At 40.2% G+C, this 27,762-nt stretch overlaps 1 protein-coding gene across 1 annotated transcript in view; it reads right to left on the bottom strand.

Moving 5' to 3' along the window:
- The window catches only part of LYST (lysosomal trafficking regulator), a 77,583-nt gene extending 52,870 nt beyond the window's left edge, over nucleotides 1-24,713 (bottom strand). The window contains exons 1-8 of the mRNA XM_063151604.1: nucleotides 24,613-24,713; nucleotides 11,260-11,344; nucleotides 9,854-10,052; nucleotides 8,829-8,919; nucleotides 4,741-6,817; nucleotides 2,107-3,139; nucleotides 1,034-1,195; nucleotides 268-424 (exon numbers count right to left, since the gene is read on the bottom strand). Of these exons, the coding sequence (XP_063007674.1) occupies nucleotides 268-424; nucleotides 1,034-1,195; nucleotides 2,107-3,139; nucleotides 4,741-6,817; nucleotides 8,829-8,919; nucleotides 9,854-10,045 (3,712 nt within the window). The 5' untranslated portion in view covers nucleotides 10,046-10,052; nucleotides 11,260-11,344; nucleotides 24,613-24,713. The remainder of the gene's footprint in view (nucleotides 1-267; nucleotides 425-1,033; nucleotides 1,196-2,106; nucleotides 3,140-4,740; nucleotides 6,818-8,828; nucleotides 8,920-9,853; nucleotides 10,053-11,259; nucleotides 11,345-24,612) is intronic.
- Between the last annotated feature and the right edge of the window lie 3,049 nt (nucleotides 24,714-27,762).

Here is a 27,762-nt window from a genome sequence, read left to right as displayed (position 1 = left end):
CTGGAGTTTCTAGATCACAATAATACGCTTGAGCAACATGACTTTAGAGCAAGAGTCACATACACCAAAACAACCAAGACAGAACAATTTCTGTAACACTCAGTAAGAATACTTGTCTCTCCATTTGTAACTCCATCCTACTGGAAGAAAAAGTTAATTATTTCTATCTATTAAAAGTGCTTGCACTGTTTTGGTACATCTCAAAAGACAAACAAGCTTTGCTATATCAAAAAGACAGCTTTGTATATTCAGAAAGTTCCCATTTACCTTCATTCTTCGTTTCACTATCATCAGGATTACTTTCACTATCTGCTTCATATCCTTCCTCTTCAGCAAAAAGCTTAAGACTACAGCATTGTGATTCTTCAGTTTCTTCAGAAATTTCTCCAGGTTGTGACACAGGCTCCTTCTCAATGTAATGGGTCTGTACAATACAGGCAAACAGACTGTCATTGGTCAGAAAAAATATCTTTGGATCAGAAAAGCAAATAATTCAGAACTGTCCAAATGCCTATTTTCTCTAAGCCCACTGGGGAAAGAAACAAATTAATCATACACTTCCAAGAAACCTGAGATATGTTAAAAATACTTCATTATCCTGTAAAAAAACTGAATCTGCAAAGAGGGATTTTTCTTACTAACTACCTGATCAAAATTTTAGGAAGCAGAATTAAAACTGTTTCTAAATCACTATCACCATCAGCATGCACCTTGACATTCACTCAAAGGTGAAGAGGTGAAGATGTCTACAGCCACTAAGGTCACTCAACATTCCCATTTGAAGCCCTTCCTTTAAGAGTTCATCACACTATTGTGAGATGAAAAAGCATGACTCATTTCTGAGCAGTAATTGTGGGGACCATATCAATAAAAAGCATTCCACTTTGGTACAAGAAGCAGAGATTTCATCTTCAACTGTCACAATAATCAAACACATCTAAACATTTCCTATCAGGTTTAAAAAGACCCAGAGAACAAATCCGAGAAAATCTTGTATTATTCAGAATGAGACTGTTTAGCTGGTGTTTCATACCTTTTCAATTTTTTCTTCAGAATGATCCAGATCAGCAGAAAAAGTGCCCAGTGCAACACGAAGCAGTGAATCAAAGAGAGGCTTTGCCAAGTCCGTTTCTATCACTTTTGACTGAGCAAGCTGCTCTCTTATTTCAAGTAAGATATCATCCACACAAGTATTCTGTGTTTTGGGGGAGAAAAACATTTTGATTTGTGTTACTATTTCAAGCTAAAAGAAATACTCTAGCTCTTTCATTCAGGAGTTTCTCCTTTGACCTACACTAATCTGACTTCTCATCTAAAACCACCAGATTTCATCCAGTCTCTTGAAATAAAGATTCATCCTATATGTCATGACAGATTAAATTGGAACCTGCACACCAAAAAAATCTGGCAAAATGCTGCTATCTAAAATTTGCAGGTGAAAGTGCTGTTTCAAAAATAAACATTTTTGAAACAGCTTCAGGTATGCTGTGCATTCAAACCACATCACATTACTAACAGTTGACAGAGTGTGACATATCCAAGATCATAAAAACAGTGAATGTTCAAGACAGAACTCCAGTTTCCAGGTCTTTCCTGCACTTAATACCTCCTGCTTTGCAATAAATTGTCAAGTAAAATTCAAGACAGTAATTAAACATTAAAGAAAAGTGAAGGTGTCTTTTGTAAATTAACAACTTCTTGTGGAATACTGAATTATTCCACCTCTAAGGCTTAAGAAATAATTTTTTCAGGTGTCCTTTCAGTATCTGTGCCCTTCAGTAGTTTTTTCTCAAGCACCATGCTCTGCTCAGAGCCATCCTCAAAAAACAACATGAATCACTAGGTACAGTGGTCCCATCTTGCCTACACAGCTTTCCTGCAGCATCCCTTTCACACACATCCTCCATTGAATACTCTTTCTGAAAAGAGTACTACTCAAGCAGACCACTAAGCTCATTATTTAGCTGTACTCTTTCAGTACTATACAAAAAATGGTACCATAAAAACTGCATAAAGTTTTTACCTCCCTAGAAGAACTTTTCACTAAACTACTGTTACAATAATATGAAACAAATAGGAGCAAAGGAAGGTAAAGTTGCACAGTACCTGGTGAAACATCTCCACCTCTGTCTTCTGCTGCATGGTGCTTGCACTGTGTAGGCAGATGGTCAGCAGAGCTTCTAGAAGTCTGATACCTTGGAGTGCCCACTCAGTCTCTTCTCTTGCAGAAGTCCTTATCCCTTCAAGATTGGCAACTGAAGTACCCAAAGCGTGTTCCGCACTCCCAGGGCTGTCACAGGAGCCGGAGTCAGGCACCAGCTGCTCAGCACCAGCAGGACTGCCAGAACTATCAAGCTCCAATTGTGTCACCTCTCTGCTTTTAGCCAGCTGAACAGAGTCATCCTTGCTGAGGAGCTCAGTTCGAGGACTCCCATGGGAACTTCTGCTGCTTTCACTCAATACTCTCTCCCTCTTTTCTTGCTCTTTTTCCTTATTTTTTGCAAGTTTCTGAATTATCAGGATTAGTAATCTCTGGCACGCTTCAAAGCCTCCAAGTCTGTGGAACTGTCTCTGGAAAACTGAACTATACAGATAGATGCAACGACACATGGACCAAATATCTGCAGCCCTATGAATATGTTCCAGAGAGGGCAAAGTAAGGCTTTCCAGGGACAGATATGGTAATTTGTGGCCTAATGGCTCACTGGCTGTACTATCATATCCTGATGTATCTTCACACTCATTAGCTGAATCCAGATCACCATCTGCTTCTTTACTTATACATAAAAAAGCAACACAGAGGAACAGGTTAATTGTGTTGACATGAATGTCTTGGCTGACAAACTTTTTCTTTTTTGGGTAAGCCTCCTTCAAGCCAGCATAAAACTTGCTCAGGCTTTGAGGAACTTCTGAAACAGCATGCTGGCTACCAAGAGAAGTGGGCAAGTCGGACATAGATTCCTTTTGTTCACTGTTCAGGCCTTCCAGTTCTGGTGTGGCTTGGTCTTCCTGCTGATCATCAAGGCAGAGTATCAAGGTCTCTAACACCTTCAAAGAATGTCTTCTTAACGTATCTAAGTAATTTAACTCAATCATTTGATTCACTCCATTACAACTCAGAAACAAGTCTCTAATTATTCTGCAAAAGAAAGCATAAGAAAGTTACTTTACAAAGCACCCAAAACCTCATGTAAGTCAGCAATTGCTATAAATGACTGTAAATTAAAGAGAAAAGGAACTTGTCTGCAGCACTCTAGGATCCTAACTCAGCATCGTCCAGCTTGTAGTGGAAAACTGAACTTTTTTGTGAGATATAACGTAGGAAATATCTCCCTCTAAAATGCAGACCACAAAAATATATGATGCTCAAAACAGTAAAGGTGGTTAATTAACTCTATTTATGACATTCACTCTTTAGTGGTATTTCCTTGCCCAAATTTTTTATTAGCAATTGAAGCTATTTCTCTGTTTGGTGATTTCACCAGAAAGCAGTGATTCCTTCTTAAATGAACTTGATGACACATTCCTAGCTGTCTACTAGTTGCATGGATGATGAATTTCAAATAAATTCTGGAATACCTTTCAAGCATAAGTTTTTGTGCAATTGTTATGTCAGCACGTCCAATATCAAAAAACTTTGCATATATTTGCTTCCAAGTCTATTTTTTCCTTCTTCTACTCTCCAAGTATTATATTAAGTTCATACAAAACTTAGGAAGGAACTGTGAGGTTTTTAGTATGCTATATTTGCTTGTAGACATCCACCTTACTTACCTCCCATCCCCTTCCCACAGGACCAGATTTACTCTGATCAAGTTACTCTAGAATGAAATGGATCATTTACTTATTTATTCCCACCTTTAAGCCGGTGAAAAAAGGACATTTTAAACTTCATCTAAGCTTTATTTCTCTTGCCTCTTTGCCACTAAGTACACTTTTAAAAATTAATAGCTTCTGATCCAGGTTAGGTTAGAAGTTAAAACAGTATTAGATAATACCTTTACATAAACTGGAGTACTAGTCTACTTTTTGTCTTGGATAAACCCACTACATTGACTTCAGGACTCCAAGAGAAATAAAATCAATCTTTCCTGGACAAAACCACACATTCATATTCTGAAAAAAGTTCCATACATTTATTAAACAATTATTTAATCAATTTAACAATAAATAAAAAGTATCTATTTTATGCCTTGGGAGAATGTTTGTGCCTTTTTTGTGTTTTGGGGTTGTTTTGGTTCCTGTTCTTAAACTGTGCTTAAATGAACAGGATATTCTAAGTTAAAAAACAGTTATTACAGGAAAAGTAAACATCAAGCCTTAGTTTTGAAAGGTGGTTTCTATAGTGACCATTCTAGAAGGAAAAAGGAAACTGATCAGAAAACTATGTATTCTAATTACCACAGAAAAATGACATATCGATCTGTTAAACATTCCTGACTAATTTTAGAACAAAGAATGAGGAGGCAGAGAGCATGTCACACTGGAGACAAAGATTTTATTTGCTGCTACAGAGTTTGGCTTGTAAAGACCATAACTGGTGAGTAGAGAGCCCTCACTTCCTACAGTTTATGAATCTAGGCTTGTATCCTGTTACTCAAGCATTTGTCTCGTTGCCACCTGCAACAGGCAAACACCACCAACAGTACAAACAAAACTTGCATTCCAATCAGTAATAAATACACAAAGCTCTGTATCTAATTAGCATGTTTCCCAATAATAAACAGAAGATCAACCAACCTGGATTTTAGCAACAGAGGGAGCATCTGCAAATAAACCTGAAGCACTTCAGAAGGCAAATCCTGGCTATGGTAACTGCACATGAGTTTATCAGCTGTACTCAGTCCAAGCTGCTGCTGAGCATGGCAAGCTAGCTCCACTCCTCTCTGCAGCACAGGATTGTAGATACAGTTATACAGTTTCCACTGGACCACTACATTTCCCTTTTGAATTAAGTGGCAAATATGGCTTGCAATCTGTGCGCCACGTAGTTTGTCTTCTTCAAAAATGATGTCCTGATAAGACTCCAGTGCATGCCATCTCAACAACATATCTTCAGATCCAGTGCTAGGCAGAATTCCCTGAACTCTGCAAGAGGAACTAGATGTGGGACTGGCATCACTGGAGTTGCCCTGCAAGGCATCTTCCAGCTGAGCAAGCTGATCACAGTCAACAGTACATATATTGCATGATGCCTGTATAATTTTTGGAGAGACTTCTGCTCCACCCAGTTGATCCAATATAAATTTGTTAAGGATGTTCAGTATGTGCTGTTGAAAATTTTTTAATATTGGCAACTTGGAAGCATGGAGCAACGGGACAATCACAGACTTTGGGTCCATACAACAACATATTCCTACATTATGTACACCTGAGAGAATCTCAGAACAGGTACTGCTCAAAGAAACTTTCTGCAACAAGTGCAAACACTGGTGTGCACAAACAGCAATGCAACAGCATCTCTCAGGATAATCAACTTCTCCATCAGCAGTTTCAAAAGGATTTTTGGAAGCTTGGTTTTTAAAAGCAGATACAGAGAGTCCAGAGAGATCTCTGTGGTGATTCATGAAGTGAGAATACTCACATCGTCTGTGCCGCTTTCTTGTACACATTGATTGATGGAGCTGCTCTGATTTCACTTTTTTGACAGTGCTGATTATTTTCATGATGCTGTTGATCAGGGCTTTCAGATGCTCTGAGGCTTCCCCAGGTACTCCCTCATTCTTCATACACAGCCATTCCATTTGAAGCACCGTTACTTCAAACAGCTTAAACCCCTGCTGCTGTATGAACTCATGAACCAGATCTATAGCTTGGCTAAAGTAGAACGCATTGGAGGCTGCACTTTGTAGGCAGCAGATCAAAATCTGCAAGACCCCTTCTATAGCCTCAGGTAAAAGCAAGGCTCTGTGACGATATCTAGAAAATATATAGTCCTCCTGAACCAGCTGCTGTAGTGTTTTCTTGTATCCTGAAGCAAAAGGGCCAGGTTGCTTTTCCAAGGAAACTCTGATTTTTAATGCTGCTTTAAGTAAGTCTGTTATATTTCTTCGTAAATTGTCAGGCATTGTTTCTGTATTGCTGATGTCTAAAGACATAAGACGGAGAACTGTTCGAAAGAGCATTCTCTGGATCAGAGCCACAGGTTCTTCCGTCCACCCTGCAGAAACTACTTCATTTTCTGTGTTACTACTAACATTACAGGAGTCCCCAAATCCTGATAAGAACTCTGTCAATGTGGGCACAACGCTCGCTGAAAGAGCAGAGCTGTGATTCAAAGCAATATCAAATTTGCACACTTTCTCTAGGAGAGACAGTAAGACATGGCATAAGTCAAAAGGAGAGTTATTCATGTTGCTCTCAGACATTCCTGCAGTTGGCTCATTCAAAATTTCATGCGCTGGAATAACTTTGCTGGAACCTTCTAGATTAGGGGCGTCGGTATTAGAACCTGGTACCACTTTGAGAGGCTGGCAATCACTTCTACCCCCAGGGTAGCTGTCCCTAACAGAAGAGGTTAAAAAGGGCTGCAGTAACTGGGAGCGCCTGTGTTTTGTCATTACAGCAGTCTTTTCATCAGAATTGCCTTCGGAATCCGAGGTGGACAGCTGGGACCTCCTCGCATCACGCACGGAGTAGCGGTGCGTGGTTTTGCGGAGACGGCCGCTTCTACGAGATCTAAGATTGAGTTTTGCGGAGGTCTGAAGAGATGAATGAGTGCTTCCATCTAAGTTTAGTTTTTCCTGAGTAGATTTCACAGAACTTGTATTATTCTCTTTGGTCAGGCATACGTCTACTCTAAAAGGTATATTAAAATCTATTGAAACAGAAAGATAACAAAGGAACATTAGAATATGTAAAGCATTTTCCCTTATTTTGTAGTTAAATACTTCCAGATTTAAAATACACAGCAAATTTGTATCTTAATAGGTCATGGTTTTGCATGCACCTGTATCAGACATTTTCAGTATAAAACAGGCAGCAACAACTCATGTTTAGAGCTGGTTATTTTTAAAGCCTAGAAAAATTATTTCATTTTCTATTTAGGGTTAAACAAAAGTGTGTTAAAAAGTTTCCTAAATCTTTTTGTTGACACAACTATTCTCTAAAAAACATGTCGCCAAAGTAGGTGAAAGGACTATCTGGTAAGCAAACTAAAGGGAGGAAAAGGACTTTTTAACTTGATGCTCCGTTGTCACTTTTTGCAACTCAGCTGGGTGTGGTAGCTCACAGCCCTCTTAGCATGCATGGTGACATTACCAGTGTACTAGTAATAGTAGAAAAAATATATTTTTCTACTTATTGTCAGTGCAAATATTCAAGTATACAGACCTCAGTCTTTTTACTTCAGCATTAATTATTCCAAATACAAGCAGCAGAAATAAAAGTATGGGATTTTAAAATAGTCAGGGACAAAAAGAGACAGAAAGGAATAATGTTTAGGGTCCTGAACATTCGTACAAAAGCCAAAACAAAAACGCCAACTTTTAAGTATGCAGTACTTGAGTCAAAGGGCAAGCACATTTTGAAGAATAAAACAGAAGTACTACTGCTTCATTTCTACCAGTAAACTCCAATTAAACTCTCGAAAAAGCAAGCAGAGAAACAACTGTGAATGTTCTTGGATTAAGTCCATTGTTATTTTTAAGAAGTGACAGAACTGCAACTGGATGCTTTGGGCAGTAAAATACCTACCATAAAACAACTGCAAGTATCCTCTGCCCCATAAATTCATTATTTAGAAAAATGTCATAGTTAACAACAGCCCCCACCAGCACAAAGCCCCAGAAGCCCACATAATAACTATAAACTTTATTTAAGCTGAAAGAAAAGGTGCTTCCATGTACAAGAACGACTGTGCCATGCTGTTCAAAAAGTCATTGTTGTGATATTTAAGAAACTAACAATCTGCTTTGAAGGCAGGAAATTATGAGGAGTACTTTATCAAAGAAAGGATATTACCTGCACTGAAAGAAAAAAGCTGCCTAATACAGGGCAACTTACTTCAGTTGAAGAAAAACCCTGACTTAGTGCACAACTGGATACATCATGCTTACTCTTTCAGTACTAAGAGAGGGTAATTTGTAGAAGTAAAAGCTGTGCATTATGTAGTGTATAAACCACAACATCTTAAAACCTATTTACACAACAGCTTTTTAAACAAACCCTGGAAAAGCCACTAAGCTGTCACAGAATAACCAAAACATTTCTTTAATTCCATCACGATTACAGGAGCTCAAAAGAACGATGCATCTCAGCAAGCAGGAAAGCTTATTACATAAAACCTCTATGAAACTGACCCTTTAAAGACTCCAAGTCTACAAACATTAACAAAAGCCTTCAATTTGGAGGAGTTGCAAATAGCAAAAAAAAAAAAGCCCGGGAAGAGTTTTGGGTATGAGTCCTTAGAAACTCTCTCAAACAGTCAGGCAACTTCATTTACTTCATTCTCTTTGTTTTACCCTCTGGGAGGGAAAAGAATACATCTGACAAATATAAGAGCCCAAAACAAAACAAAAAAATCTGACTCAGATCACTGCCATTTCCTTGTTCAGCTTTTACACAGCGACAAAAGCATTGCCTTTCACACTGACCAAAAGTCTTTACGTTCTCTGCACAATTTCTTGGCATTTTTAAAATTTAAATTCTCTGCAGATTCCTCATCTTTGTTTCATGTCAGAGGATATGTACTACAATAAACTACTCTTTAGCACAGGGTCCTCAGCTCTGTAGTAAAACTTCAGAGTAGCAGTTTTACTACATTGCTCTGTAGTAAAACTACAAATCACTTCCTTTAAGTGTTGAATACTCTAAGCGATAAAACATACCTATTGCTTTTTCTTCCTGGACAGGGATTTTCCACACCAAGGGCAGAAGGGACAGGAGGAGGGTCAGAAGTTCTTCTCGACATGTCAGCTCCTATATCAGGAAAAAAATAAAAGAAAAATTAAAAAACAAACAAACAAACAAACAAAAACCAAAACAACAAACCAACTGTACTTTTAAAACATAGATTAACCTTCTTTATTTTACCAAGCCATTCAGCATTCAGTTCCCTATGTCTTTTTGCTATTTTAAGCACTGAAAAAACAATATCATTGACTAAAGCCAGTCAGAAAGAATGATAAGTAATAATTATAGAATGATAGATAATAAAGATCCAAGATATTTATTATACCTCTAAACTGTTTCTATACAAATGCTCACCTAATTCCCCTTGTAAAAAGAATTACTCAAAAAAGAAAATCAGAAAAGTCAAAAGCACAAAATAGTGATTTAAAAAAGTCAACAGGAAGCCCCAGACAAGTTCGAAACTTTGTTCTAAAAATGTAACAGCAAAAAAATCAAAACCACAGAATAACCACCAAAAAACCTCCACTCCTACTAGGCTTCTAACATTTACATACCAAGAACTTCAGAGCAGGGAAGAACTGTAGAAAGCACAGAATTCAAACACAATTGTTTTATGGAATGCTTTGCAGCACTATCAGAATGGTTTCACTCCTAAAGATCAATAACTTTCAAACACAAAAACCCGACTCAAGCATTTTGACACTTCACATGATTCTGGGACATGCAGCTCAAGTCTCCTTCCACTCAACCTACACTTGAGCTTCACACATGCCTTAGTCAAATATGAACTGGCAAACAGGTCTATGGTTATCTAGTTTCCCATTTTCTGCTCCTGCTGAAGGACAGAATGCAACTACAACATACCTTTTTGAATTTCTACTCTTCCCAATTAACTCACACACTCTCCACAAAAAGGAAAGAAAACCAGTACCAAGAACAGACAAATCCACACAGCCAAAGCTCAATACAAAAACTATAACCACTTAAGAGAAGCAACTACCTGATCAATTATTGAGTTCAGAGTGGTAAGCAAAATAAACCCACGGCCTTGAACTAAGTATTGTCCCAGTGCTGCCATATGAGTTTCTTCTTCTTCATCCTCCTTGGCTTCTGTTCTTTGTACCACGGCATTGCACAGTCTGTTGACATCAGTCAAGAATTCCCGTGCCAGTGAGTTACTGGCACTGCTCATGTCTGAGCTGTAAGAGGAAAGGACAGAAATTAACTCCATCAGAAAATACATTCCTTACAGACAAAAGACTGGGGGGAAAAAGGGAAAGATACAGGAAAGATTCTTCCCTGTATCTCACCCCCTCCAAAAGACAGTGTCTGCTGAACTGAGCAATCAATATACCCATGTAGGGTAGAAAGAAAAGAAAAGAACAAACATACAGAATTTCAGTGAAACTTTAGCTAACAGCCCAGCACCCCAAACACTGATTTCATAGATCTAACAAGTAAAAGCCTGCAACACAGCATTTCCTCACACTGCATAAATGAAAGTTAATGACATTGTTACAGCTTTTCCTTGTAATCCCTATGCAAGCTTCAAAGTTTGTCTGCAACTAAAAGGTCTTTGACTTGAAGCATAAGGGTAAAACACATAGCACTTACACAACATTATACAGAAATATTATTCTTTAATAGTTTATTTGAACAATAGCATGTTATGTATTCCAACAGTATACAGATTGTTTCAAGGGGAAAATAAAAAAACTACTAAGTACAGATAATTTTGGGAGTTGCAAAAGTACAATGCTTTAAATTTACAACTAAACCAGACAGTGTATTCCTTCTGGCACAACTGAGCAGGTAGCAGTCAGTACCAGTGTGTGCTTAATTCAAGAGACAATTCTGCTGTCATTGTTCTGGAAAAAATACCAAAAACATTGGCTCTGCTTCCCAGACTGATTAATTTTGCTTTGGATGCTCAGCAGTAGTACGTGGAGAAACATTTAACTCAAACAAGACACGAAATGCAAGACTCAGCTGTAGAAAACTCTCAAGAGGATCACAGAAGAAAGGAAAACAAAAACAATAATCAGTGATGGCAGCTATGCAAACAAGATCATTTAATCCACACAAACCTCACTTAATGAGTGCTACAGTACATTTAACTCCTTTTATTTCCGTATAAACAGCTGCAGTAAAAGCTTCAAAAATCAAATACTTTCATCATATCCAAGCACAGAACATGCAACCAAAAAAAAAGCGCCAAATAATTTTCAATATAACATTTAAACATAGCAGATGGATTAATATGTGAATATTAGGTTAAAAATAAGACCTTGGAACTAAAAGCAAGTTTGTTTGCACTAATGGTACAGAAAGCTCCTTCTAGTAGCAAAAGTGCAAACACTTATACATATAAGGATGTTCACTGTAGAAGTAGTGAAAAATTCTTACCAGAATCACTTTGCCAGCTTAACACATTTATCTCCTATCTGGAAGAACAAGCAAATATATCCTGGAAATATCACTCTTGGATCACCTGTTTATAAAAAAAAGAAAAATATCATGGTTAATATGATTTTTTAAAAGTTCTTTTATGACAGCTATTTGAAATTTAGAAAGAGTCCTTGAGGGTTCTTTTGTGCTTTAAAGCCTGGTTTTCACTTTTAGTTTAAGATCATAATAGGATTTCAGTTGTGCACAGAGAAAATAATTGGCATACATGAGATGAGCTAACATAATAAAATCCATCAGTTTGTAAATGAGCTAGGTACACAAGTTTAAATAATTCTTTCTAGAAACAGTATGAGGTTTTAGTGATCACTACCTGCATATATAATATCTGAAGAACTTGCAGCTCCACGTACAAGTGAGGGACAGAAGGAGAACTGAATTATGCAGTCAGGTGCTGATGTAAATGCATCTTAAATCTGTCCCAGTCTGTCCTGACAGAATACCAATTCTCTATTACACTCAGCACTGGGGAAGACGTAGTTAATAAATATTGAAAATTTGTCAATGGGAAACTCATCAGTTGGAAATTTATCACTGGGAATGCAAAGGGTAGTAACCAAAAAAAGCCTCAGAAACATTAAACTACTAAAGGTCTCTAGGTGAGCCCTCAAAAGACATTTATTACATCACAGTTACATTTATTACACCCTAATTGTGAGGAAAAAAACCAAAACACAACAGAGGGGGACAGGAAAAAAAGGGAAGAAAAACACTAAATTAATTGGTTTAGTATTCTCAGGTGGCAAGTAAATAAAAACTTCAGCTTAAAGTTATGATGAGAATGAACATTACATGACAGACTTCCTTAAGGAAAGAGACAAACACTACAGGTTACCCAGGCAAGCACCTAATAATTGGCCTCTCTTTGACCACTAGGAAACGTTTCACCCACAGACTCACAAAAAACTAACTTACCCATTCAGCTAATTGTCACAACTTATTGAAATAGAATAGTTTAAGCAGCTAGTGGTTCTGCAGTTGCACCAGAGTAACAAATGTAGAGATAAGCTGTCCATCATGTTTTTGTGTCCTTCCAGCTGAAGCTTCAGTCTCCAGGTTTCCTGCACTGCTTCCTTGCTTACATGGATTCAACATACATTGCCATATTCTATCAAAAGGGTGGATTTCCAATATCAGTAGCCAGATCAAGTAAGATTTTGTTGCCATTAACACAAAAAGACATTAGGCATATATTCTTACCACAATAATTTAATATAGGATGGGCAAGGAATTAAGATGCTCTGATTCTACAGTGCAGAAAAAAAATTGCAAAGAGATACCATGCCAGATAATAGGGCACTTCTTTTAGGATTTGTTTCAACAAGTGCTAGCTAGTTCTGAGTTGTACCTATTTATTTTTCTGCAATGAAGCTTTGAAACACACTGACAGCACAAACATATCTTTGGAAGCAGTTAATGATAAAACCTAACTAAGCTGTATGAGAGCAGGAAGAAATCCACTAGAACATTGTACACAGTCCCAGTGAGATGTTAACAGTGTAACAGTGTCAGGGCTTCACATAGCCAGCTCTTAGGAAAAAAAAAAAAGAGCATTTCCTTTTGCTAGAAGAATATGACTGTCATATTTCATAAAAAACACGTCTACTACATAGTATTTATTTATAATAGGAAAAACCCACTTAACTGCAAATAATCTTATATTCTCCTGCCCTTTTCATGCCCATTTTTGCATCATGCTCATAATTCAACTTGTATCATGTCTGCCTTCTGGCCCCTTTCTGCCCCACCTCTCAAGGAGTAATCACCTGTTTACTGTTGTGGTAGAAATCAATTTCTTGTACCTGAAAATTTTCTTTTCTAAACTTCTTTCCATTTCTATGAAGTTGCTAATCAACTGAGCATCTTAAAGTGTAGGACTGTCTTGTACTTCAGTGGACTTTGAAAGAAAACATCAAAATTGTCCTTACAAGGATGGAACTCTAAGACAAATTTAGCAATCTTGAATACTGAATCATTAACATACTAAACTTGCATTGTGCTACTTATTAGATGTTATCTCTAACAACAGTAGAATTTTGTGGAAAGAAGAAAATGCAACAAAAGCACAGAGTCAGAACTAATACTCTCTATACTAAAGTGAACTGGGCCTTTTCCTTGGTTATGTTTTCAACAATACATTGCCCAGAAAGGCCTGGAACATCCAGCAAACAGCAGCATCATAATAAAATACAGCACTAATTCAAAAGCCCATAATGCTAGTTTATTACTTTCAGAAACTGTTGCCCAACACCTACAGCACAAGTGAGAGAGAACAATATAACATACCGCTACAAGAAGTTGTTAATTTACCTTCCCTAGTTTTCTGTTTCAGGTAACAGAGAAACATTGACCGGGCATGGCACGGCTACAAGTCCTTTTAAGTACAGACTGCAATGAAGTTGCTTTTTCAGCAGCTATTAAAACCAATGCTTTGAAAAAGCCCTTGGTTTCTATCAGACATTGGGCAATCAAGTTTTTTCTGGTCTCCTGTTCAAACCTTGTAGCCTTTTCACCCATTCTCTAGAATAAAGTACATACATACATATATATATAAACACACACATATAAAAATACACATACATATATAAATATACACACACATATATATACATATTAATATTTCATATACACATACACATATAAGTAACCTCTGGCCAAGAAACACAACATTTAGTTTATACAGTATTCATTTCAAGTAGCAAATGCTTATTCCAGCCTCATTGCTTGTACCTAATGTTTATGCTCTGGAGAGTATAATTGTTACCTTTTCGAGGATTTTAACATTTATATATCTATCATTATTAAATAAAGATTTAGTCTGGAGTTAAACTTTCAACTTAAGCTCAAGCTTCTGTTAGCAGAGGACACATACATATTGAAGAGCAACAGCATGTTATTAACACTAAGCCACTCCACAAGAGGCTTCTGCTACTGTAGCAAAGATTGTCAGGGTTATTGCAGAAAATAAGTTTAGCTTGTTAGTAGCAGACAGCAATTTTGATTATCTGGTTAAAGAAAATAACTAACAGACTAAGAATGAAATCCTCTGTGCAAACTGGGGAGGAAAAGAAAGTGCATGAGAGCATGCAACAGAGTAATATATATCCAGTGTGCCCTGGAATGAAATAGGAAGTATAGTGCTTCCTTGAAATCTGTACATGGTGAGAAAATGAAGTGAAGGCTCAAAGTAATGTGTCACCGAAATCAGCATTCTTCCTTTTCTGTTCTTTTGGAATGATTCACAACTTTACACAAGCTGGAAAGAAATACCCAGCTGATATTGCCAAAATAGGTTACACAGCAGGAGCAACACAGAGAAAGAAAACAGGAACCTGCAGTTTAAGCAGAGCACCTCAGAAAGGCTGAGACACTTTGATGCTTGGCATTCCTGATGCAGGCAATCAGCCAAAAGAACAGCTTACAAAACACAGCCAACGTTTGCTAACCACCCAACAACTCGGTCAAAAATATAAGCAAACAAGAGCAAAGCCAGGATCTTTTAAGTTTGATTCATTCTCAAAACAGACATACCAGGCAACACTCCAGCTCCACAGAAGACCTCCTCTTAATATTTTCAACCACTTTCTACTCTGTACTTTGCTATTATTTATTAACTATTTGCAGTTACAGAAGCAGAAAACCTATTACATACTAAGGCAGTGCTGCTCCAATCACGACATTGCACATGAAAAAACAACTTCTTAACATACAGAATTTATTATAAGGCTGCAGGTAGCTGTCAGTCTTTTTGGCACAGTGCTATTTCTGACGAAGTTCTTGATTTCATCAAGGAGTTCAGTAACTAGCTTTTAGCCTTATGCACAATTAACTAGATCAATATTATTTCTGAACAAGTTATTCAGAGTCTCTCCCCCAAAAACAAAGAAAAAGGTGAAAACCAAAAATGTTTGGCATGTTTGGATAAATAACACATGCACTGTCCTTTCTACAAGCCAGGGAAGTATGTCAAGTACACAAGACAGTAAACAAGTATTATTTTAATGAACCCTCAAAAGTATGGTGAGACCATCAGAGTAATGATGTTTCAGAATACACAAGTCTGTTTATGTCTGTGTAATCTTCACATTGCCACTTTATGTACTAATTCCCATCTCATTTGAGAAGGATGTTTGTCTTGCAATACCTGAAGCTTGAGAGTCCTGCTTCTCCAAGTATTATAAGCCTTCTATAAGTATGTTGTTTACCTGTGTTCTACCGCCATGGTATTAAAAATTTAATCCATGAAGCTCAGCGTTTATACAACCTGAGAATTAGGAAATTTCTACCTCTTGTGGATGTGCAAGCATTGTATCTTACACTGAAAAAAAAAAAAAAAAAAAAAAAAGCTTTAAAGGAATTATCTGTGCTTACTGAAAAAATAGTCCATAAAAAAAAAATAATGCATTTCTATATTGTGTGTGGTTAGGGAACACTGACACGATGGCTAAACCAGCCACTCCCCATAGAATAGGAATGACAAGGGACAAAACCAAATGAGATTAGACAAATAATAAGCCAGGTTTGTTCAAATAAAAGAAACAGCTGCTTTCCAAAATACCTATCATATACATACATACATATATATATATATTTATAAAATCAAGTCAGCAAACATATCCAAGGGTACAGACACTTTGAGATACACAGAGGCCTTACAGCAGGTGCAGGCAGGTCACCTCAGAAACAGTTTCAGAGCTGTCATCCCTCTGAGCAAGACCCAGACCTGTGGTGTACCACACAGTGACATAAGAAAGAAAAAGCCAAACCCTTGCTTACTCACAAGTTCTAATTTCCCATTGATTTTCAGGCCTCAGGTTTTTTGATAGTTTGAAATCAAACTCATGGGTAATGTCTTTGGGCACAAAGACTGTTTCAAACTACACTTCCAAAATTTGGTCAATGTATTCTTTCAAAATGTAACCTATAAGGTATTTGCTAGCATTTAATCAGCTTCCTGTGATATATTGTGACTTGTGTTTATGTCTGCTCTCCCCAGCATGACTGTTTCAATTGTCTAGCATAACTATTGGTGAAACCAGCTCTAAATGATAGAAACATAACTCAGAGGTATCTCAGATTAACATGTACACATTATTCTTGTTTACATACAAGAAAACATACGCACATACACACACCTCCTCCCCCTTCAGTGTTCAACAGTTTCCAAAGTGTCATCTTTGGATGACACTTTGGAAATTTTTATTGGGACATTTTTTATTGCTAAAATTCAGCAGGTCCTCATGTTCTGCCCTGAGTTATGAAGAACAATATTCCTTTACAAATTAACAGATTATCAATAATTTCATCCTTTTGAATCTGGGGGAAATACCATTGAGACAGAGCTAATGGCAAACAATCCCACAGGCTAGCTGCATTATTAGACAAGTGCTTTGAGACAGTTTCTCAGCTTCATGTGGAATTTTATTTAGTCATCAAACAATATGAAACACCTGTGAATACATTCTTGTCAAGCCTGAAATGAAGCAAAAAAATGAGAAATGACTCATCTAACAAGATAAAAAGTGCAACACTAATGAAAGACAGGCTCTCAAACAACCACCTACACTCAAGTTACACATTAGCCCTGTACATATGCTATACTCAAGCTTATGCTAAGATTGTGGTCTTATACTATCCAAAGTCATTAACTACAACATAGCTGTTAGCCAAATTAAATCCATTCCAGTTCATTTATAATTTTCATATTTCAGGCCACTGCATACAGGCATGGAGAATAAGCATTCCTTAGAAGAGGCATGGGCAAAGCTGGAGGCCTTCAAAGATAATCATTGCAGCACTGACTCAGTCAAAAACAAATACACCTGCTATCATGGAGATCAGCTAAAAAGCACTAAAGAATACAGTGCTTTTACCAATACCACAAAATGTTTGCAGGGTTGAAGACTAGGATTTCTTTCAGATCTTATCTAAAGTGTCAGAGGCCAACACCTCTGCAAACGTACGATACCAAAGGAAGGAACTGACAAATATTCCACCACAAGGTAGAATCTATGAAAGATCAGTACGTTCCTACAAACGAAAAATGAAGGATGAAGATCATCTGTAAAACATTTGTCAGTGGCAAGGCAATGCTCCTAAGAGAGCCTTCTTCTGAACACTAGTCAGAGTCCTAACAAGGTTTTCCCTAAATTAAAATATATACATGTAATACTTCTAAATACCCTCTTCTATACTTTAGGTTTGGTGCTGTAATCACAGACCGGACTACGAGCAAGCCTCAAGAGTCATGGCTGCACAGTAACAACTAAATCTAAAGATCAAGACTAACTTCCATAGACTCTGCAAATTGAAAGGAAAGCAGCAGTCGTTACCATGGCAGGTAAGTCACAGCTCAGTGCCACTGTCTCCAGTGCTGAGCCCACAAAGACCAGCCCGGCATGACCAAGCAAACTCGGTGATATGCTCATACATTAATCCACAGTAGATAGTATGGACTCTGTGACTGTAGCTGGGACAGCACTACAAGCACACAGATCACTCTGCATTTCAAACAGCAAATGTGTGCTCAAGTTGTGATCCCGAAGATCATACAAAACTTTTTGTAACTAATAATCTTATACACTTTGATTGTACCAATACATGGAGAAAAAGAAGTAAAGATCTGAGCACTCTTAAGTGCTTGAGGCACTCTTGTTGAAGCAATATGAATGAGTAAAGCCTATCCTAAATGAAAGCTTAGTAGTGAGAGGATTAAAACTACAAAGTGCTTAAGATAAGTTTTGACATTGCGACTAAAGTACCCACGAAGAGCAATTAAATAAGAGGGGAAGATCAATTATCAGAGGGGTTTTTTTTAAGCCATTAAAGGGCTGAAGACTAATTCCACTTCTGAAGCTTTAAAACTGAGCAGTGAAGTTGGTATTTTCTATTAGCTGTCACATGCAGACAAAACAGCAGGTAAAGCTTCTAAAAGTGGCAATTTAAAAAGTTACCCAAATATCTGAGAGCAACACATACTGCTATTCCTGTTAAGCTCAGTATGCCAGCTTCTTTACAAAGTGAAAACAGCTTTGGGATGTTAGGGAAGCAGACCCTGTATTTCTTCCAGGCTTTACAGCAAAGGGGAATTTGTTTCAGCTGCCCCTCTTGCACTGAACTGGACTCAGACGACGCAGTCAACATTCCATATAACTACAGGCAAAATGACTCACATCATCTCACTTTACATATCTTTTCTCCAATGGAATGCAAATAAGAAACAACTAGGACTTTTAATTGATTTTTGAAGCTTAAACAGTACTCCAAATTAGTCAAGGAGTAAAGACTCTAACAGAAAAATTATAATTAATAATTATACTTTACTACATATAATAATGACCGAAAACACGATGTTTCCCAGTATACCTATTACTAGATAGGCAAACATTTAACAAAATGCTGAATCACCAGAGTAAACCTTTAATCCATCCACAATGCAAAGAAAAAAATAGTGCCAAACTAGGAAGTCCCCAATTATAAATGTGTGTCACTCATGAATACACCAAAGAAAGATTTTACACTACTGAGATGCACAAAGTATGCCAGATGAAGGTGCATATGTAGCCAAGTAGTATTTTCAGTAAGCAAACATCATATGATAATTTTTGTTGCAAATGCTAAGGACTTAGCGGGACTCCAATAATCAAATTGGCTTTGTAACTGATGTAATTTAGGCTTCTAAAAATAGTTCTGGAGTAATTAGGAGTACCTTCTGGAGTGGAAAATACACCCACACATTCCCCCCAGCATTTCCTCTAGATATTCAGACACATGAATTCAGAAAACTTCTGCTTCCCTTTGATCTTTCTTTAATTGAAACATGCAAATAAAAAATGAAACTACACATGGCTCAAATCTCGCCGTATCATTGGAGATGCAAGTAATACAAAGAAAAGTGGTAATAATCATGTAGCACAGTTTACACTGGAGGGATTTCACTTTGTTTTCTCTACAGCAAACCATAAGAACATTTGATCTCAGTTCTTGGAAACTAGGACTGTTAAACTCTCTTGCCTTCCAACAGAAAGACTAGCACTTCTTTGGTTAATTTTAAGACTATTTCAGAGTATGTTTAAACTGGTGAATCAAAACTGGACAGAGGTCAACTTTCAAAATCTTGTAACAATTACTATAGTGCTGGATTTTTATCAGGTGCTGCAGCAGAATTATAAACTATCCAGAACATTTCTTGCTCTAAATCTTAAATATTTTCCTTACTAATTCACATTTTTCCAGAATTAAGGCATTGAGAGCTATTCATCTCTTCAGATTGCTGTTTCCATTACTCATTCCCCATCTTTCAGTTCATACACTAAGGTCTATCAAATCAGTAGCTTACTGAAGTTAACACATCTAGTTACATACTTTTTGTCATTTATTCCCCCAAAGAACATCAATCTTTGGTAAATGCTTCCACAATACTACAGAGGAATAGATGATGTCAAGTGTTTGCTGAAATAAAACTGCAGAGTTAACATCAGTTTTAATATTTCCAACAAACCCTCGCATTTGGCACTACTTGACAGTAATTCCTCCTAGTATTTCATTTTCTCAGTTTTCTCTTGGGAGAACAGAAAGGTTTTTCTCCACTGTCAAAAGCTGAAAAAATCAGAAACTCCCTCCTCCCACCTCGAGGTTAGTACTTCATGCTCCTGTACTTCTCCATGGAGCATGGTGGTAACTTCTAACTGAAGCCAAGGAGCTCAACTTTCAGGTGCAGGAAAAGAGAGCAAAGGATTCATAAACATGAGAATTAGCTGAGATTGTCAGAGTGGTTGAGCAGGCATCTGACAGACACAGTCTAACAGGCACGAGTCTTCCACCATTTTTCATAAACCACTATTCATGACCTGCCTTCCACTTCCCACCTTTTAAATTATCCAGGAAACGCAGAAAAGCCCTTCCATAATGTAAGTGAGAGTAATTTCCACAGTGCCTCTGCACCACATGGCTCAACAGCCCCATACAAACACAAGTGTCACAGGGCAAGCCTCAGGTGCCTGCAGGAAGCTACACAAGCTGAGAAGTGCAGAAGAAAACCCTTCCAGTGTTTCTCACAGCATGGTCACTGCAAAACCTCACCCCACAGCAAGAGCAGGCAGTAGGGACTTATTTATGGGTGAGGAGTTGACTAAGAAGACAGAGAAGCAGAAGAATAGATGCCCTGGCTCCTTTCTAACACCCCAAAATCACAAAATCCTTGAGGTACAGAATATGAAGGAAGATTAAATGTGCAGCAGTGACTAAAAAAAAAAAAAAAAAAGCTAGGGGAACTTTAGAGAAATATCCAAAAGAAAGATACAATAGAAGTTCCAGCAGGTACATGCACCAAGATAGAGCACTATTCCAGGACTTCACCATCACATGGATGACAGGTTTACACACCTATCCCTTCTTCAACATATATAACCTAAGTAATTTCACAGCATTTTTTCCATCTTGCTCTCTTACTCAGCATCATATTTAATCTGTATCTTCACACAACATAGTTACCAAAAAACCACACTGAGAAGATTCACACTTCTACTTAAATAATTGGTACAAAAAAACTGACTTCCTAGAAAACGAGATTTTAATCAGACCCCAGGCTACAAACACGCATCAAAGAGCTAACGGCTTACAGCAAGGAAAAATTCAAGACTACACATAGCCTTTTCCTTTCCCATCACACATTCCAGAATCACTTCTGTACAGAATGCTCCATCTGGAAGCAAGGCTTCACCTTGCACTAGTTTCCAAGTCCCTGAGAGAAATTATCAAATGCAAGATCTGCATGTAAACAGAGGAAAAGAAAACCTGATCTGGCATACCACGCCGCTTTATTAGTTCTTCTCACCAGACCATGACAGCTGAATCAAAACACTGTTGAACCTCAGCAAAAGCCCCCATCTCCCAAAATGCAGCTAGGGTAGAGTTATACAAGACAGCTCAGCCCACCTGATGACATATGACTGGCAAAAAGGTGCTTGTGTTCTTCCCAGCAACTCCTCTCTTCCTTTTATCTCCAGCACTGCACTCATCCAGTTTCCCCTTGATGTGGCCCACCCCGACAGCTCTGCAGAACACTAGCTTTTGCAGCTGGATTTGTGGCTGTGGAATTGCCATACTGAGGGATCAGGCAGTTGCCACTGTCAGTGAAGGGAAGGCTGCAGGAGGGAGATTGCCTCCTTCAGCAGTAACAAGCTGCTCAATCAGCTTAGCAAGCTCAGACAAACCAGTCCAAATCACACAACAGAAGGAACCTCAAGTCTCTTCTACCTGATCTTGTCCCAGGTGTACCATCCTCAGATCAGAGCTGCCACAGGAACCAACAGCTGCAATGACACCAGCTAATACTATCTAAAGGCCCATGAACCTTCAGCAAGCAATAATTTGCAAAGTACCTGATAATCTCACAACCCTCTCTGAACTGGAAAAGAAAACAAAACCCAAAGTAACCAGGCATATATGCATAAAGGCCTCCCTCCACTGCACATTACAATCCTTTTCTAAAAATATAATCAAATTTTCCAATAAACATAGCAAAAGAGATGGAGTAATGACATCTCATGCAATAGCTACTGCAGTTCTTAGCTAAGGAGGCCAACAGAGCCTGACAACTCCTCACAAAGGAATAAAACAAGTATTAGTGTGGTCCTGTCAATGACAGCTACACTGAAAAGAAATGAAATTCACCCACAGAACACAAGCAGGTGTGTTCTGGACAGCACTTCTAGGTGCAGCAGAATCCTCTTACAAAATAATAATTTCACCCTACATTCCCTCTGCTCTTTTCTGCCCTTAAAAGACAAGTATCAAAATAGTTTTGCTTCAGACTTCCTCCATGGGCAATATTATCTTATTTGAAAACAGACCACGATGGCAATGGCAAAATTCTGCAAATACGAAGGACATATTAAATGACCAGCTGAAAGGGTGCACAATTTCATGCTATTAAGGAAGCACCATGGTCTATTTCAGACATCACTGACAGGAGAAATACAGAGCTGAGCTTCCTGGGGTGCTTGTGGACAGAATCACAGTATTTGCTTATGCTCTTTGAGCTTGACTGCAAAGAAAATGATATGAAAACAGCGACTTACTTTCAGTAAGTGTTATGAATGGAGTTTCACTTTTCCAGTGTTTACATATCCAGTGTCTAACTTTCCAACACATCCCATACTATTGTTCAAAGTACTCACAGACTCTTTCCCTACTATCTTAAACTGCATTAACAACTGATGTGGTGACACATGAAAAACCTAGCAGGGACTATGAGAAAGGAGGAAGCAAAAGAAGCATCAAAGGAGAATCTTAATTAAATGATTATTAACCTTACAGAAGAACTTCTTACAATCAAACATTTTTGACAAAAAGCTGTCTTTGAGTATGGTTAAAAAATTCACAGGGCAAGGAGAAAGGGAAGGCAGGAAGTGAGTGACATCAAAAAAGCTCCTCTTAAGAAATCTGTATACAATCTTATAAATCAAGTGACAACTGATTTCCTTTGGCAACTGCCTTTCATTTTAGAAGTAAAGCATTGAAAACTATATGCTTTTAGCTTGCAAGAGTCCCTGTCCAAAGGACAACAACTAAGAAAAATTAAATTAAAACCCCCTAGGAAAAAGATGGGGTTTTTTTTTCCTTACCTATGATAATACATGAAACAATATTCTTTTTCATTCACTCTACTCAAAACATCCACCAGAAACTTTCAGAGCCAGTAAAGCACAAATTTCCTAAAGCACCTGAGAGGATGCTTTCTCCTTTGCACTGCTGGTCTGGAAGCCTACAATACAGGCAAAAAGGAGACGCAGGAATATTTTCCCAAGTCTTTATCACACTGTAGCTCCATTATGATAAAAGCTCTATGCAGGCATGGTCTCTTGTCCAAGCAAGCAAAATCTGATCCTTCCTTCAGGATAGGTTAAATGTTCCAAACACCTCTTTTCTGCTACTGGGCACAAGATTATGATACATATGACTAAAACAGATAATTATCCCACCACCTCATCAGCAACAGTACACAAACTTGTGTCATTAGCTCCAAGTTAGACTCTTATAATGAAGTCTTACTGATTCACATGGCACTACAAGCAAGAAGGGGAAAAAAAAGAAGAAAAAAGTCTGCCATCCAGATTTTCTTCTTTAGCCAGTCCCACTTATAACCACATTAGACGCTTTTCAAATTCCTAGGACATGACATTCAGTCATCTGATCTTCTGTCTGAATTTCTTCAATTGCTCTGCTTTCTCTTATACAGTAAGTTTTATTTTCACTTCCAGTGATGCACTTGCTTTTCCCTCCTCCCTTCACTGCAGATGTCAGTAAAACGTAGCTCTTTAGTTCCTCTGGGGATATCAAGCAATATCTAATTCTTAGATTTTTGCTTTTCTCTCGGAGAAGCATCTTTGAATATTTTCCCCACAGTCAGATAACATGTAGAAGAGTCTGCATCGCGCCTCTGTCCACCCATTTTGATGCATGTTTTTGAAAATGGGCAGCTCAGGTGCTGAAACGCTACGACTCCCGTGTGTTCCACGTCCGCCAGCGCTATCGCGTTTCCGTGCACAGCCCTCACTTGCTTTTCTTCAATTCTTATCTGCCACAAACGCCTCGCTGCCAGCGCAGGCTTTGTGTCCGCGGCTGGCACAGCGCTGCCCGCGGCAGGCAGCGCACACGGACCGGGCCGGGCTGGGAGGGACCGCAGCGGGGCATCCCGAGCTCCCTGCTCGGGCAGGGTCATCCTAGAGCACGTGGCACAGGACCGAGTCCAGACGGTTCTTGAACACCTTCAGGGAGGTGCACAACCTCTCTGGGCAATCTGTTCCAGTGCCCGGTCACCGCACAGCATCCCGGTAACCCGGGAGGGGGCGGAGGAGAACCCGCACGCCCCGTCTGGACACGCACACGGGCTACTAAACGTCGCCTTTCGGCAAAGGCCGAGGCCTCACGTCAGCAGGGGCCGCTCAGGGCCGCCGAGCGCCCGCCGCCCGCCCCGGGAGCACTCGGGCCCCGAGCCCATGGAGCCCCTCCCGCCGCCGCTGCCCGGGAGCCCCGGGGCGGGCCGGGCCCCGCCCGCGCCTCCTCCGGCGGCTCCTTCCGCCTACTGCTGCCGCCGCGCCGGGCTGCCCGAGCCGCCAGCGGCATCTCCCGGCGACGGCGGCGGCAGCGCCACTGACAGCCCGCCCCGGCGCCGCGGCTGCCGGCCTCGGCCCGCCGAAACCCGCGGGCAGGGCCTGTGCTGAGCGCCCCGCCACGGCCCCGTGCCGCCAGGCGAGCCCCCCGCGGCGGCGGTGCCCGTCCCGCCCTTACCCGCTCCTCTCCCCGCCAGAGCCGACGCGCCCGGCCGCCCGCTCCGCTCTTATCCCGCTGACAGCGTCCCGGCAGCCCATGGCGGGAGGTTCCTGCCCGGCCCCGCCGCGCCGCCCGCCCCCGTCTCCCCGGCAACACAGCGCCCGCCCCGCCCCGCGCCCGCCGCCGCCTCCGCCGGGCCGGCCGGGCCGCCGGGACAAGGGCGCCCCTGGAAGTGCCGCGGCGAGCCCGGCAGTGCCGGCTCCGCCTGCTCCTGCGGCCGGGCCGTGACAGCGCCCGCAGTGCCACACGGGCAGCCGGCCGGCCTGCAGCTCCTGCTGGGGAGCCAAACGGGCAGGAGGTCCCCCCCTAACCCGGTTCACTCCACCGCCGCCGCCGCCGCCACCCTGCCCGGCTTTAACGTCAACATTAAAATCGTCCTTAACATGCGTGTCACGTATCCGAGGCCATCCGCCCGCTGGCGTCCGGCGCTGCTGCCCGCCGCTGTCACTGCAGCGCTGTGCTGGCTCACCGAGGGCTCCGGAGGGCTTGCGCTCTGCTCCGGTGTTTGCTCAGAGCAAATCCTTGGAGCCGGTTCACGGCTGCGGAGCTGGGCTTTGGCACTTGGCTGGAATGCCCAGAAGAAAAGGTTGTCCTGAATGCTGTTCGATCTGACAGAACAGGTTCGCGTAGGCAAATAAATAAATAGTGAGTCTTGACTGAATGTCACTATTCTCGCCTGCTTCAGGAATTCACCTTGCACGGCCACGGCACTTCAGTAATTTTATGAAAGTGAGAGCAATATGGTACAGGCGATGTTAATAAGAATATGCTTCATATATTCATGCATGCCTAAGTTTGTGTAGGCATGAATTGAAATCTTGGTTCTTGAAATCACAAAAAATTGTACATAGAGGGTGAGCAAGTGTGTCCTTCTCACCATCCTTATGCCTCTCCCTGGTGCATGGGCCTCCTACTCCCTGACCTTTGGTGCCTTTTCTGGTGAGGACTGTGTAATTGCATTTTGCTTATCATCCCAGGGCCTGCTGGCTACCTTGGTGTCATATTGGCCTTGTAAAACTTAAGCCAAGCTGCCTGCAAGGATTACACGGATGGACAGAGACAGATCTTGGGAATGCTTCAAACAGCAGGATCCCAGGACCCACGTGCCAAAGTAAGTTTAGATACACACGAGGAAACAGCAGTTAAGTCTTGCAAATATAAACTTCAATCTGCCTGTACACCCTGCTTCTCATACTTTTTCCCATGGCATCTACTTATGGCCACCTTTTATCTTTTTTTTCCCTTGGCACCTGCTTTTGGCTGTTGTCCATGTTTGTGCTCACCTCATTGACAGGGAGCAAGCAATCTCTGTCAGGTGGGTACTGGGCTAAACAGATCTCTATTCCAAGCCAAGACAGCAACTTCCCTGCAAGGACCAGCTGTGCAGACCCCAAAACTGTGCCTTTCTCTGGGAATTAAGCACCTAGGCAACACTTCTGCACTCAAAAATTGCTTAAATCCCTCAAGAAAAGTCCTAGGCAAGCACCCCTGGTATTCCAATAGGACAGCAGGAAGGGAGAGGAGCCTGGCACTGCTTTGCTGCTAAGCAAGGTTACACAGCAGAGTGACACAGCTGCAGGTGTGGGAGCCCCAGTGACACCCCATGTCCCTGTTTAGGTACTCACCCACCCTTGAGAAGCTCAGAGAGACAAGTGGCTTTCAAAGGCACCCAAGCCTCTTCAGTGGCCACAGAGAACTTAAAGGAAAAGTGGTTCAATCGATGTCCTGGAGTTGCTAATTTCAGGCAGACTAAATCCTACTTTTAAGCCAGTTTATTTTAAACTGCTGGAGAATTTAGTAGGATTCAATCCAACCCATCCCATCTGGCACTGCAGCTACTGGAGAGGAAAGTGAGCCAAGATTCCCAAACCCAGGCTCAGGAAGTCCTTGCCCTAATAATGCTCACACAAATATCCTCTCTACTTCCTGCAGCTGAGAAGAAAGAGAAGTCTCTTCTACCTCAGAACCAGGACTTCCTGTTTACTGACAAGTAGAGATACCACTGCTTTATCTTTCCCTCAGATCTTACAGTTGCCAGATGATGAATGCATGTGTGTGTCCCTTCTGCTGCTGGCAGCATCCTAAAGACAGAGGTTTCTATTGACCTCCCACAAAACTCCTGCCTGCCAGAACCTCCAAGGCTCTTTGCTGTTTCCTCTGCTGCTGCCCAGTTTTCCACAGAAGCAGATCTAGGACAGGACAAATGCAGTGCTTGATATCTGCACATTATCTACAGTTTCTCAAGGAGACCAGTGAAGCTAAGCAGGCTGTACCCTGCCTTATGTGATTGTACAGCAAAACTCTCACAGCAGCAAGGAAAATGAAGTCAATGGCCAGCAGCACATCAACTCACCCCTGGAATATTAGATTTTATAGTGCAAAGAATATGAACATAGCATAAATTTTACTGAAAATAAGAGTTTTCAGGAGAGAATTGGCCATCACATACAAACATCTGAGTAAATCTTCACAAGGTATGTACTAAAATCTTTAGAAGGGAGGTACGCCATAGCCTGAGCAGAACTGCACTGAACAGTTATCATGTGTGTTAAAAAAAGATTATAAACTGTTTGGACTAAAAATATTGTTGAGAAAGGTAAGTAGGGGCAATTACAGGTTTTATCAGAATGATAATGTTTTTTCTCACTTGAATGCTTCAAAGTACAACCTTTCAGCCATGCAGATTTTTTTATAATTACAATAATTAAAGATTCTACACAGGTACAACACTATGCTTGCTCTTCAATTTCAAATCAGAGTTTTTCAGTTAAGTACCAAGCATTCTGAATTCATTTACATCAATATAAACTTGTAGCACCTCCATGAAAGTGAGTAGAATGACACCAGTTCATACTAGAATAACTTCAAGTCAAGCCTGGTTCTTCTTAGAGTCACTGGTTTCACTGATGACTCTCTCTATCCTACAAACAGTATCTGAATCGCACTTCACCTTCATTCTTCATGGGTTTATACTATAATTCTTTCTCTTCTGCATAAATGGAGACAATAGTAAGATGGAAAACAAGCAAGGAGCAAGAACAGAGGTGGTATTTCCCTACTGTTCTCCTGAGCAGTAGAATAAGTCCACAGCATTGAGACCTGCACAGA

Source organism: Melospiza melodia, chromosome 3 (assembly GCF_035770615.1).
Source record: "Melospiza melodia melodia isolate bMelMel2 chromosome 3, bMelMel2.pri, whole genome shotgun sequence".
Classification (NCBI taxonomy): domain Eukaryota; kingdom Metazoa; phylum Chordata; class Aves; order Passeriformes; family Passerellidae; genus Melospiza; species Melospiza melodia.
This window is presented reverse-complemented; position numbering and strand designations above follow the sequence as displayed.